Below are 13,913 nucleotides of genomic sequence, written 5' to 3' on the forward strand. Positions count from 1 at the left end.
AGTAGCTGGAATTACAGATGTGTACCACCATGCCTAGCTGATTTTTGTATTTTTAGTAAAGGTGGGGTTTTGCCATGTTGGCCAGCCTGGTCTGGAACTCCTGACCTCGTGTGATCCTCCTGCCTCAGCCTCCCAAAGTGCTGGGATTACAGGTGTGAGCTACCACGCCTGGCCTGTTACCAAATTTTCATGATCTGCAGTTCAGATCCTGGCTACTAAACTTAGCTTTGGGAGGTAAAAGGCAGAGAAGAATCATACCTGTTTTCTAAGAAGGACCTTAGAAGTCCTTCCTAGAAAGGACTTTCTTAATGTATAAAAATTTCTCTTAAGTCCTTTCTTAAGAGAAAACAATGTATAAAAATAAAGTAGCTTATACTTGCATAACTGGGCAGTACGAGTTCACTATTTTTATCAGTATAATCCTTTCTTTGCAACAGCTATTCAAAGAGCTTTTCCAGTGGTTGAACAGTAGTCATGGGTTTAAATTATGTTTGCTTATAACCATAAGAATCTTTATAGAGAACAAAATGTTTGTACTCTGGACTATCCTAGAGAATTATATGAACGTAGACTCTAATCATGACAGTACTGTAGTCCTGTATATGCAAAAAGAATAAAAGCCCTCCTTTGACTACTCCCTTGCCTGCTCCTTCTCCCCCATCTTAGTTTCTATCCATGGGGTAACCACTGTTGCCAGAGTTTTCTTCACAATTGCGTGTAGTGTACCTTTTTGAAATCTGGAAGTTTAAACTTCAGGCAGTTTTCTTAGGAGTTTAAACTTGAGGCAAGAGGACAATGAAAAGAAGGTCTTCACCATTTCCCACTATATATATATGTACACACACACATATACATATATACACATATACACACACATATATATATAGTATAAATATATAGGAGTAAAATTTGTATTAGAATTCCAGCTCAGGCACAGTTACTCATGCCTGTAATCCTAAAACTTCGGGAGGCTGAGGTGGGAGGATTGCTTAAGGCCAGTAGTTGGAGACCAACCTGGGCAACATAGCCAGACACTGTCTCTGTAGAAAAAAAAAGTAGCCAAGTGTGGTGGTACACTCCTATAGTCCCAGGTACTCAGGAGGTGAACGTGGAAGGATCACCTGAGGCCAGGAATTTGAGATTGCAGTGAGCCATGATTACACCACTGCACTCTAGCCTAGGCAACTGCCAGACCCTGTCTGGGAGAAAAAAAAATTCCACAGACTACTATAGTTTTAAGAACTTGTGAAATCTTTTTACTATCAGAAATCTCTTTTGCTACATATGTATTACTGGCCAAGACATCTGGAAGTTCAGAGATAGAACACTGATAATCTGCTTTCCAGATTTGGTTTACAAATGGGTTTTATTTGGTCTGCCATAGTCTCGCCACTGTACTCCAGCCTGGGCAACAGAGTGAGACCCTGTCTCAAAACAAACCAAAACTGCTTAAAGATTTGTTTGTTTCTTTACTACAATAAACTTACCAAAAGTTTTTCACATGTAATGAAAGAAAATTAATCTCACTTGAAACTCTCATTTTCTTAAAATATTGTTGATATAGATGAGTAACGAAAGAGGCTTTGAAAATGTAGAACTGGGAGTCATAGGAAAAAAGAAGAAAGTCCCAAGGAGAGTCATCCACTTTGTTAGTGGCGAAACGATGGAAGAATACAGCACAGATGAAGATGAAGTTGATGGCCTGGAGAAGAAAGATGTTTTGCCTTCTGTTGATCCGGTAGGTTTGATATTGATGATTCTTTCCTCAGTGGGCTTTGTTTGATTTATTTTTTTTCCCTAAACATTGAGTGGAAGGGACCTTTTGAGGTTTAAATCAACTATATTCTTATAAAATTATGTATGGTGATTTTGATAGAAAATAATATTTTTACATGATATGGATGGAAATATTTCCAGCATTTCAGTAGCCTGAAACAGCTTGTTTTTCAGTGTCAGAGTACTTTGTTAATATGGGTAGATTTAAGATTGATCAGCTGGGCGTAATGGCTGACACCTGTAATCCCAGCACTTTGGGAGGTCGAGGCTGGTGGATCACCTGAGGTCAGGAGTTTGAGAACAGCCTGGCCACCATGGCAAAATGCCATCTCTACTAAAAATACAAAAAAGTAGCTGGACGTATTGGCGGACATCTGTAATCCCAGCTACTTGGGAGGCAGAGGCAGGAGAATTACTTGAATCTGGGAGGTGGAGGTTGCAGTGAACCAATATCGCATCATTGCACGCCAGCCTGGGGGACAGAGCGAGACTCTGTCTCAAAAAAATATTTATCTTACTAAATTGAGTGCTTGAATCCCAGTTCCTTTGATTTAAGGACTGTACTACCATGATAATTTCCACCCAAAACTTAGGGAGTTGTCAGCTTTTTAAAATATTGCCTTAACAGGAGAATGGCATGAACCTGGGAGGCGGAGCTTGCAGTGAACCGAGGTCACGCCACTGCACTCCAGCCTGGGCAACAAAAACAAAACAAAACAAAACAAAATTTTGCCTCAAGTTTTGATTGGAAGATAGGAATATACCTTTCTGAACTTTGTGTGCCTTATCAACTGACTTGGAGAATTTCTAAATTATGCCAGATGTGACTATAAAATTATGAGACTAGCTATATATTTATAAAGAAATTTTTATTTGTTTATAAAGAAATACCCTTCGAGTAATTATTTTGAGAGTCCAGGTAATCACATATTTACTGACTTTCTAACAGGTACTATTTTAGGCGCCGGTGATATAGCAGTGAGTGATATAAATTTCTGCTCTCATATACTAGTGAGAAGACAGGCAATAAATAAATACGTACTATAATTACCAGGCTAAGAAAAGTGCTATAAAGAAAATTAAGCATAGTAACAGCATAGAGAATTATTTATATTTGACTTTAAAAATGTTATTCATTTTCATCAGATTTGGCTTTAAATATTTGGCTGTTAGAAAATCATGCCTGGCGTGGTGGCTCATGCCTATAATCCTAGCGCTTTGGGAGGCCGAGTCGGGCAGATCACCTGAGGTCGGGAGTTCAAGACCAGCCTGACCAACATGGAGAAACCCCATCTCTATTAAAAATACAAAAAAATTAGCCAGGCCTGGTGGCACATGCCTGTAATCCCAGCTACTCGGGAGGCTGAGGCAGAAGAATCACTTGAACCCGGGAGGCGGAGGTTGCAGTGAGCCAAGATCGCGCCATTGCACTCCAGCCTGGGCAACAAGAGCGAAACTCGGTCTCAAAAATAAAAAATAAATACAAAATAAAAAATGATCAGCAGGCCAGGAGCAGTGGCTCACGCCTGTAATCGCAGCACTTTGGGAGGCCAAGGTGGGTGGGTCACCTGAGGTCAGCAGTTCAAGACCAGCCTGACCAACATGGTGAAACCCTGTTTCTACTAAAAATGTAAAAAATTAGGCAGGCGTGATGGCAGCCACCTGTAATCCCAGCTACTCCGGAGGCTGAGGCAGGAGAATCGCTTCAACCCGGGAAGCAGAGGTTGCAGTGAGCCGAGATTGTACCATTGTACTCCAGCCTGGTCAACAAGAGTGAAAAAAAAAAAAAAAAGAGTCAAAAAAAAGAGTCAAAAAAAAAAAAAAAAAAGAAGCAGATTTTCTACACAAAAAAATTCAAAGGATTGTACAGTATACTCTGAAGGTAATTCCAAATGCAGGTAGAATATTAAAGAGGTATTTCATGCAATGGAAGAATTGTTGGAATAAATGTCTTCTTTTTAATTACTTTGAAGGGTTAATTCATGTTTATATATATTTGTGTGTATTTGCTTATGTTTTTAAAAGTCATTGTCTCAAAAGGTGGCCTATATTTACATAGAAGCAGAATAAACACAGTTATAAAAAGAATGTATCTATTACTTTACTAAAGACCTTTTTTAAACCTTTATTGAGATACAGTTTACATACTATATAATTCAACCATTTATATTTTACAATGTAGTGATTTTAATTATTCACAGATTAATTATGTGTGGATAAATATAGCACAACCGTTGCCATAGTCAATTTTAGTAAATTTACACCACCTCAAAAGGAAACTTGAGGTTCCTAATCAGAATAAGTGAAAGATAAGTAAATAAAAAGAAACCACATACCTTTTAGCTATCACCCCTTATCCCTCCATCCCACCTGCCACCACTAATCTACTTTCTGTCCATAGATTTTCCTACTTTATATGAATGGACTCATCTGTGGTCTCTTACTTATAATGTTTTTAAGGTTCATTTATATTATAGTATGTGTCAGTACTTCATTCCTTTTTATGGTCAAGTAATCCATTATATGGATATATTATACATTTTATTTATCCATTTGTAGCTATTGGACATTTAGGTTGTTTTCGCCTTTTTTTTGAGACAAGTCTGACTCTGTTGCCCAGGCTGGAGTGCAGTGGCATGATCTTGGCTCACTGCAGCCTCCGCCTCCCAGGTTCAAGTGATTCTCCTACCTCAGCCTCCCTACGAGTAGCTGGGATTACAGGCACCTGCCACCATGCCTGGCTAATTTTTTGTACTTTTAGTAGAGACAGGGTTTCACCATGTTGGTCAGGCTGGTCTCGAACTCCTGACCTCAAGTGATCCACCCACTTTGGCCTCCCAAAGTGCTGGGATTATAGGTGTGAGCCACTGTGCCTGGCTTGTTTCTGCCTTTTATGAGTTATTATGAGTAATGCTGCTATGAACAGTCTTGTACTGGGTTTTGTGTGGATGTATATTTTCATTTTTTAGGGGTACATAACTAGGACTAGAATTGCTGGGTCTTGTGATAACTCTTTTTTTTTTTGAGACAGGGTCTCTGTCACTCAGGCTGGAGTGCAGTGGCACAGTCGTGGCTCATCGAAGCCTCTGCCTCCTGGGTTTAAGCAGTTCTCGTACCTCAGCCTTCCAAGTAGGAGGGATTGCAGGCATACACCTCCATGCCTGGCTAATTTTTGTATTTTTTTTAGTAGAGATGCAGTTTCACCATGTGGTTAAGCTGGTCTGGAACTCCTGCCTCAGCCTGCCAAAGTGCTGGGATTACAGGCATGAGCCGCTACACCCAGCTCTGACTATGTTTAAATATTTGCGGAACTGCCAGACTGTTTTCCAAAGTGGCTACACTATTTTAAATTCCTACCAGCAGTGTGTAAGGATAATGGTTTCTCCACATATTCAACATCACTTGTTATTATGTGTCTTTTTATTTTTTTGTTCTCTTGTGCCTTGGGCTATGTATCTTCTTGATTTTAGTAATCCTAGTGAATGTGTTATTTCATTGTGGTTTTGATTTACATTTCCTTGATGGTCATTGATGTTGAGCATCCTTTCCTATTGGTCGTTTGTATATCTTCCTTTGCTTATTTTGATTAGGTTATTTATTTATTTGTTTGTTTTATTTTTATTTTTTGAGATGGAGTCTGACTTTGTCACCCAGGCTGGAGTGCAGTGGCGCGATCTCGGCTCACTGAAACCTCTGCCACCCCGGTTCAGGCAATTCTCCTGCCTCAGCCTCCCGAGTAGCTGGGACTATAGGAACGCCCCACCACACCCAGCTAAATTTTGTATTTTTAGTAGAGACATGTTTTCACTATGTTGGCCAGGCCGGTCTTTCTTGACCTCAAGTGATCTGTCCACCTTAGCTTCTCAAAGTGCTGGGATTACAGGCGTGAGTCACTGCGCCTGGCCAATTATTTTTTATTTTTTATTTTTTTATTTTTATTTTTTGAGATAGAGTCTCGCTCTGTGACCCAGGCTGGAGTGCAGTGGTGAGATTTTGGCTCACTGCAACCTCCGCCTTCTGGGTTCAGGCAATTCTCCTGCTTCAGGCTACCGTGTAGCTGGGACAACAGGCACATGCCACAACATCTGGCTACTTTTTTTTGTATTTTTAGTAGAGATGGGGTTTCAATATGTTGGTCAGGCTGGTCTTGAATTCCTGACCTCAAATGATCGCCCGCCTCAGCCTCCCAAAGTGCTAGGATTACAGGTGTGAGCTACCGTGCCCAGCCTTAATTATTTTTTAAATGTTCACAAGACTTCAGCTGTGAAGCCTCCTTGACTTTTCTTTGTGGGTAGTTTTTTTGATTGCTAATTCAGTCTCTTCACTTGCTATAGGGCTATTAAGATTGTTTTCTTCTTGAGTCAGTTGTGTATGAGTTTGTGTCTTTCTAGGAATTTGTCCATTTTATCTGTTATCTAATTTATTGGCATATAGTAGTATTTTGTTATGATACTTTTTATTTTTCATAAGGTTCATTTTCCTTTTCTTTTTAGATTCTAGTAATTTTGGGTATTTCCTCTTTCTTTTTGGTCAATCTAGCCAAAGGTTTGCCAATTTTGTTGATCTTTTCTGAGAACCACCTTTTGGTTTCATGATTGTTGGTTTTCTATTCTGTATTAATTTCTGCTCCTGCCTGTATTATTTCCTTCCTTCTGTTTGCTTTAGGTGTAGTTTGTATTTCATTTTCTAGTGTCCTAGGGCAGAAGTCTAGGTTATTGTTCTTTCTTAATTGGGCGTTTACAAATACAAGTTTCCCTTTAAGTACTGCCTTAGTTTTATTCCATAAATTTTTGTTATTCTTGTTTACAAATGGGGTTCTGCTATATTGCCTAGGCTGGCTTCGAACTCATGGGCTCAAGCGATCCTCCTGCTTCAGCCTCACAAGTAGCAGGGTTTACAGATGTGCATCACCATGCCCTGCTTCCCATAAGTTTTTGTATGTTATATCTTCTTTTTTTGAGACAGAGTCTCACTCTGTCGCCCAGGCTGGAGTGCCCTGGCATGGTCTTGGTTCACTGCAACCTCTGCCTCCTGGGTTCAAGCAATTCTCCTGCCTCAGCTTCCTGAGTAGTTGGGATTACAGACGCATGCCACCATGCCAAGTTAATTTTTTGTATTTTTAGTAGAGACAGGGTTTCACCATATTGGCCAGGCTGGTCTCAAACTCCTGACCTTAGGTGATCTGCATGCCTTGGCCTCGCAAAGTGCTGGGATTACAGACGTGAGCCACTGTGCCCGGCCTATACCTTCATTTTTATTTAAAGTATTTTCTTTTTTTTCCTTTTGATTTTCTTCCTTGACCCATTGGTTATTTAGAAGTATGTTGTTTACTTCCCACATATTTGTGAGTTTGTCTATTTTTTTTTCTTTTATTGGTTTCTGATTTCACTCCATTCTGATCAGAGAACATACTTTATATTATTTGGCCCTTTAAATTTACTGACCTTTGTTTTATAGCCTGCCTAGTGGGTGGTCTGTCTTAGAGAATGTTCCATATGTACTTGAGAAGAATGTATATTCTGTTGTTGAAAGTGTTGTTCTGTAGGTGTCTGTGAGGTCTAATTGATTTTATAGTATTGTTCAAGCTTCTGTTTCCTTGCTGATTGTCTGCCCAGTTGTCCTATTTATTATTGTTATTTTTCGAGACAGAGTTTCACTCTTGTTGCCTAGGCTGGAGTGCAGTGGCACAATTTCAGCTCACTGCAACCTCTGTCTCCCAGGTTCAAGTGATTCTCATGCCTCAGCCTCCCAAGTAGCTGAGATTACAGGTGTGCGCCTGGCTAAGTTTTGTATTTTCAATAGAGATGGGGTTTCACCATGTTGGCCAGGATGGTCTCAATCTCTTGACCTCATGATCCGCCCACCTTGGCCTCCCAAAGAGCTGGTATTACAGGTGTGAGCCGCTGCGCCCATGCGCTATTTATTATTAAAAGTGAGATATTGCAGTCTTAACTATGATTGTTGAATTGTCTATTTCTCCCTCTCTGTCAGATTTGTTTCATGTACTTTGGCACTCTGCATAACTGCATATGTATTTATAATTTCATATCTTCCTGATAGATTGACCCTTTTATCATTATAAGATGTCCTTCTTTACCTCTAGTTACATTTTTTGTTTTAAAGTCTATTTTAGGCCCAGCATGGTGTCTCATGCCTGTAATCCCAGCACTTTGGGAGGCTGAGGCAGAGGGATTTCTTGAGCCCAGGAGTTTGAGACCAGCCTGGGAAATGTAGTGAGACCTTGTCTCTACAAAAGATAAAAAAATTAGCCATGCGTAGTGGCACATACCTGTGGGCCCAGCTACTTGGAGAGCTGAGTTGGGAGGATCGCTGGAGCCCAGAAGGTTGAGGCTGCAGTCAACTGTGATCTCACCACTACACTCCAGTCTAGGTGACAGAGTAAGATCTTGCCTCAGAAAAAAAAGTCTATTTTGTCTGCTACTGATATTGCCATGTGAGCTTTCTTTCTTTTTTTTTTTTGAGATGGAGTCTCACTCTGTTGCCCAGGCTGAAGTGCAGTGGCATGATCTCGGCTCACTGCAAGCTCCGCCTCCCAGGTTCATGCCCTTCTCCTGCCTCAGCCTCCCGAGTAGCTGGGATTACAGGTGCGTGCCACCACACCCAGCTAATGTTTTCTATTTTTAGTAGAGATGGGGTTTCACCATGTTAGTCAGGATGGTCTCAATCTCCTGATGCTGTGATCCACCTGCCTCGGCCTCCCAAAGTGCTGAGATTATAAGTGTGAGCCACCGCACCTGGCCAGTGTGAGCTTTCTTATAGTGTTTTGTATATCTTCTTCCATCCCTTTTACTGTCAATCTGTTTGTACTTTTTAATCTCAATTATCTCTTGTAGACAGCATATAGTTGGATCTTGTTTTTTTAATCCAATCTGACAATCTCTGTCCTTTGATTTGGTTGTTAATCCATTCATATTTTATGTTGATTTAGTTGGATTTACCTCTGCCATTTTACCTTTTATTTTCTATGTCTCATGTCTTTTTGCTCCTTTCTTTTCTACTGTTATCTTTAGGATTAAGTGAATATTTTCTACAGAAGCATTTCCTTTTTTTTTTTTGAGACTGGGTCTCGCTCGTCACCAGGCTGGAGTGCAGTGGTGTAATCTCGGCTTGCTGCAACCTCCGCCTCCCTGGTTCAGGTGATTCTCCTGCCTCAGCCTCCCGAGTAGCTGGGATTTTTGTATTTTTTAATTTTTGTATTTTAGTAGATGGGGTTTCACCATGTAGGTCAGGCTGGTCTCGAACTCCTGACCTCGTGATCCATCTGCCTCAGCCTCCCAAAGTGCTGGGATTACAGGCATGAGCCACCACACTCCATCAATTTTGTGGTTTTCGTAGAGACAGCCAAGCTGGTCTTGAACTCCTAACCTCAAATGATCCACCTTCCTTGGCCTCCCCAAGTGCTAGGATTACAGGAGTGAGCCACTGCACCTGGCTGTTTTTTTTTTTTTTTTTTTTTTTAAGATGGAGTTTCGCTCTTATCACCCAGGCTGGAGTGTAGTGGTACGATCTTGGCTCACTGTAACCTCTGCCTCCTGGATTCAGGTGATTCTCCTGCCTTAGCCTCTGGAGTAACTGGGCTTACCGGCATGTACCACCACTCCCGGGCTAAATTCTGTATTTTTAGTAGAGATTGGGTTTCACCATGTTGGCCAGGCTGGTCTGGAACTCGTGACCTCATTTGATCCACCTGCCTTGGCCTCCCAAAGTGCTAGGATTACAGGCATGAGCCACTGTGCCTGGTCAGTTTTTGTTTTGTTTTGTTTTTAATAATTTCTGTCTCTTTTTTGATATTCTCTACTTGATGTGATACTGTTATACCTTCCTTTATTTTTAATTTATTATTTTCTTAGGTCTTCAAACATTTTTGAAAGCTATTTGGTTTTTTTTTTTCTGTTAAATCCAGCATCTTGTCACTCTCACAGGTATTTTTTGTTGCCTGATTTTTTTTTCCTGTGTGTGGGTCATACTTCTTTGTTTCTTTGCATGTCTCATAATTTTTTGTTGGAAATTAGATATTTTAGATTATATATTATAGCAACTCCGGGTACTGCACCCCCACATCTTGTCATTGTTATTTGCCTATTTGTTTAGTGACTGCTGTGTTGTTTTAGTGAAGTCTATTCTCCACTCCTATTCTTTCCTGCAAATTAGCTAGCCTACAGTTTAGCCTGTATTTTTATTGAATCTAAGAATCTTCTCCCAGTTACAGTAGTCCCCCCTTTATTTGTGGTTTTACTTTTTGTGGTTACCCATGGCCAGTTGTGCTCTGAAAATATTAAATGGAACATTCCAGAAATAAACAATTGATAAACTTCAAGTTGATCACCATTCTGAGTAGCATCAGAAAATCTCATACTGTCACACTTGGTACCTCCATCAGAAGAAGAAGAGCGAATACAGTACAAGATGATATTTTGGGAGACCACATTCATGTAACTATTATTACAGTGTATTGGGATAATTATTCTATTATTAGCTATTCTTAATCTCTTACTGTGACTAATCTATAAATTAAACTTTATCATAGGTATGTGTATATAGGAAAAAACATAGTATAGGGTTCAGTATTATGCGCAGTTTCAGTCATCCATGGGAGGTCTTGGAACACAGCCCCTGCAGATAAAGGGGGACCACTGTACCTTTTGCTGCAATCTCCAGTGTTTTTGAGAACACCCTTAGCTTTGGACTTTTCTTAGGTGTGTTGCAAATGAAGTCAGTTCCTTTGGGAAGAGATTAGGAGTTGTCTGTTTTGTTTCCTGTCCTGGCTGGCTCCCCTACCCCAGCCCCGCCCTTCTGCCTCTCACTCACGGCAATCTCTGAGCCAAGGTTTTGAAGCTGGGGTTGGGGACAATGGCTCATTTCTGTCTGAATAACACCTTCACTTTAGGAGCTGAGCATTTATGGGAAGTGGGGTTAGTAGCTTTAAGTATTTTTGACTTGCCTCTGCTGGTGTAGAACCACTGCTTTATGAACTAGGTAAAGGTGCTCAGGGCCCTGGTGTTCTCAGTGGTGCCATGCTCAAGGTAGACCCTCCATTCTGTGAGTGGAGGCTGGTGGAAGAAGAGAGTCCCCCTGTCAACCACACTTAACTGGAAATTGGTCTCAGTAATAGATGAGAAGTGCTGGTTAATATTCTGTTCCTCCTGAGAAGAAAACCCAACTGGAAGCTGAGGGGAGGGAGAACCCTGTATTCTTGGCCATACCAGTCTGAAGTGCAGTTTCTGCCTTCCTTTGCTGGGAGGGTGCTGAGAGGGAGTGGTCTTAGTTCAGTTACCACAGACGTTTGCTTTTCTTACCAAAGTTTCATAGATTTTCTTGAATAGATGTGTAGTCATTTATATGCCATTAAGACCATTTCCAGGGGCTTTAAATGTTTATTTATTTATAAATTTCATCAGTTTTACTGGGAAGTGGGTCCAGAGTTCCTCATGCTGTTATGATAGATATCTATATCCACTCTTAAAATCTTTAATGACCATGTATATAGTATATGCATATTGGAATTTCCCTGAATTATGAAGCCCAATCCAACAGATCCCTGGGTGATAAGAAACCTATTTATATTTTCTTTACTGAGAGGTACCATGAGACGTCAGAAACTTGATTTTTAGTTCTGGTTCTGTCCTGTAGTAGTCACCTTGCTTTGACAGAGACTTAACTTTCATTGTAAAGTTCCGTGATTACAAAGAAGAGAGATAACTTGCCTCACCTACGTGTAGCTGTTTTTAAAGATTAAATGAGATAATATCTGTGAAAACTCATTGAAAAGTGACTTGGCTGAGCACAGTGCCTCATGCCTATAATCTTTGCTTTGGAGGGCTGAGGCAAGAGGATTGCTTGAGCCCAGGAATTCAAGGCTGCAATGAGTCATGAGCATGCTACTGTACTCCAGCCAGGGCAACAAAGTGAGACCCTGTCTCAAAACAAAAAAAAAAAAGAAAGAAAAGAAAAATAACTAAGAACTATATACATATATGGTAGTATTAATTAATAAAGCAAATAGAGCAAGTAGCACAAGAAATTTTACTTGAGGTTTTTTTTTTCTTTGCTTGAGGTAATTTGAGAACTCCATTCGAGATTGAAACCTCATAACTTATTTTTAAAAATTTCTCTATAGTTCCTATTTAGTATCACTTAAAAAAAAAAAAAGGTAGGGCGTGGTGCTCCATGCCTGTAATCCCAGCACTTTGGGAGGCCGAGGTGGGTGGATGAATGGCAGGAGAATGGCTTGAACCCGGGAGTTGGAGATTGCAGAGAGCCAAGATCACGCCACTGCACTCCAGTCCGGCAACAGAGCGAGACTCCATCTCGGCGGGGGGGGGGAAAAAGATCTAGTCCTATATTCATATTTTAGTATCATTTTAGAGTTTATGAAATTGATTTGTTTTATGACTCCAATTTTGAAATACCAGTTTTAAAGCTTTAAAATTATATTTTCCCTTTGGGGCCAGGCATGGTGGCTCTTGCCTGTAATCCCAGCACTTTCGGAGGACAAGGTGGGTGGATCACCTGAGGTCAGGAGTTTGAGACCTGCCTAGCCAACATGGTGAAACCCCATCTCTACTAAAAAAAAAAAAAATACAAAAAATTAGCCAGGCATGGGGGCGGGTGCCTGTAATCCCAGCCACTTGGGAGGCTGAAGCAGGAGAATCGCTTGAAGCCAGGAGGTGGAGGTTGCAGTGAGCTGAGATCCAGCCATTGCACTCCAGCCTGGGCAACAAGAGTGAAATGCCATCTCAAAATTAATTAAGTAATTAATTAATTTTCTCTATAGTTCCTATTTAGTATTATTTTCTTTTTTAAATAACAAATCTAGTCCTGCACCCAGATTTAGTATCATTTTAGAGTTTATAAAATTGATTTGTTTTGTGATTCCAATTTTGAAATATCAAGTTTAAAGCTTTAAAATTTTATTTTTTCTTTTGGGCCAGGCATGGTGGCTCTCGCCTGTAATCCCAGCACTTTGGGAGGCTGAGGTGGGCAGATCACTTGAGGACAGGGGTTTGAGCCTGGCCAACGTGGTGAAACCCTGAAACCCCATCTCTACTAAAAATACAAAAATTAGCTGGGCTTGGTGGCACGAGCCTATAATCCCAGCTTGGGAGGCTGAGGCAGGAGAAGGGCTTGAATCCAGGAGGTGGAGATTGCAGTGAGCAGAGACCGCCCCACTGTACTCCAGCCTTGACCACAGAGTGAGACTCTGTCTCAAAAAAAAAAAATCCCTTTTGGTACTTCATGCATTTAAGAGAGTGCAGTGGTGCAATGGGCCAGGTGCAGTGGCTCACGCCTGTAACCCCAGCACTTTGGGAGGCCGAGGTGTGCAGATCACTGAGGTCAGGAGTTTGAGACCAGCCTGGCCATCATGGGGAAACCTCGACTCTACTAAAAATACAAAAATTAGCTGGGCGTGGTAGTGCGCACCTGTAATCCCAGCTACTCGGGAGGCTGAGGCAGGAGAATTGCTTGAACCTGGGAGATGGAGGTTGCAGTGAGCCGAGATCGAGCGACTGCACTCCGGCCTGGGCAACAGATCAAGACTTTATCTCAAAAACAAAAACAAAAACAAAAACAAAACAGTACAATGATTTTTTTAGGCAAATATGAGCTGTTACTATACTGTCAGTTGGTAGCTTTATGTTATTCAGCCTGAAGTGAGAGAGGACATTTTACTTGAATTCTAAGTAAAATTTTCACAGAAAAACCTAATACAGCTCATGAAGAATTTATATAATTAGGAAATATGACTATACATGTTGACTAAATTAACTGAGATAGAGTAATAATTATTTAAGTGTTTAGCAAAAAGAGATACAATTTACAATTTATTTCTCTGATTTTTTTTTTTTTTTTTGAGATGGAGTCTTGCTCTGTTGCCCAGGTTGGAGTGCAGTGGCACCATCTCCACTCACTGCAAACTCCGCCTCCTGGGTTCACGCCATTCTCCTGCCTCAGCCTTCTGAGTAGCTGGGACTACAGGCGCCTGCCCGCCACCACGACCAGCTAAGTTTTTTGTATTTTTAGTAGAGATGGGGTTTCACTGTGTTAGCCAGGATGGTCTCGATCTCCTGACCTCGTGATCCGCACGCTTCGGCCTCCCAAATTGCTGGGATTACAGG

The 13,913-nt window shown here is 40.9% G+C and overlaps 1 protein-coding gene and 1 long non-coding RNA gene across 6 annotated transcripts in view; both read left to right on the forward strand.

Moving 5' to 3' along the window:
* The window catches only part of FAM177A1 (family with sequence similarity 177 member A1), a 39,518-nt gene that overhangs the window by 6,085 nt on the left and 19,520 nt on the right, over positions 1-13,913 (forward strand). For 4 of the 5 annotated variants that reach the window (XM_077937692.1, XM_077937693.1, XM_015143533.3 and 1 more), the window contains one exon: positions 1,565-1,738. The exons of the other annotated variant lie outside the window; for it this stretch is intronic. In XM_077937692.1, coding sequence (XP_077793818.1) covers positions 1,565-1,738 — 174 coding nt within the window. The remainder of the gene's footprint in view (positions 1-1,564; positions 1,739-13,913) is intronic. 5 annotated transcript variants of the gene reach the window in all.
* LOC144330215 (uncharacterized) lies at positions 4,790-11,749 on the forward strand. Its single transcript, XR_013396201.1, has 2 exons — positions 4,790-5,661; positions 9,092-11,749. It is a non-coding gene; the product is annotated as an uncharacterized LOC144330215 (long non-coding RNA).

This window comes from Macaca mulatta, chromosome 7 (assembly GCF_049350105.2).
Source record: "Macaca mulatta isolate MMU2019108-1 chromosome 7, T2T-MMU8v2.0, whole genome shotgun sequence".
NCBI classification, from domain to species: Eukaryota; Metazoa; Chordata; class Mammalia; order Primates; family Cercopithecidae; genus Macaca; species Macaca mulatta.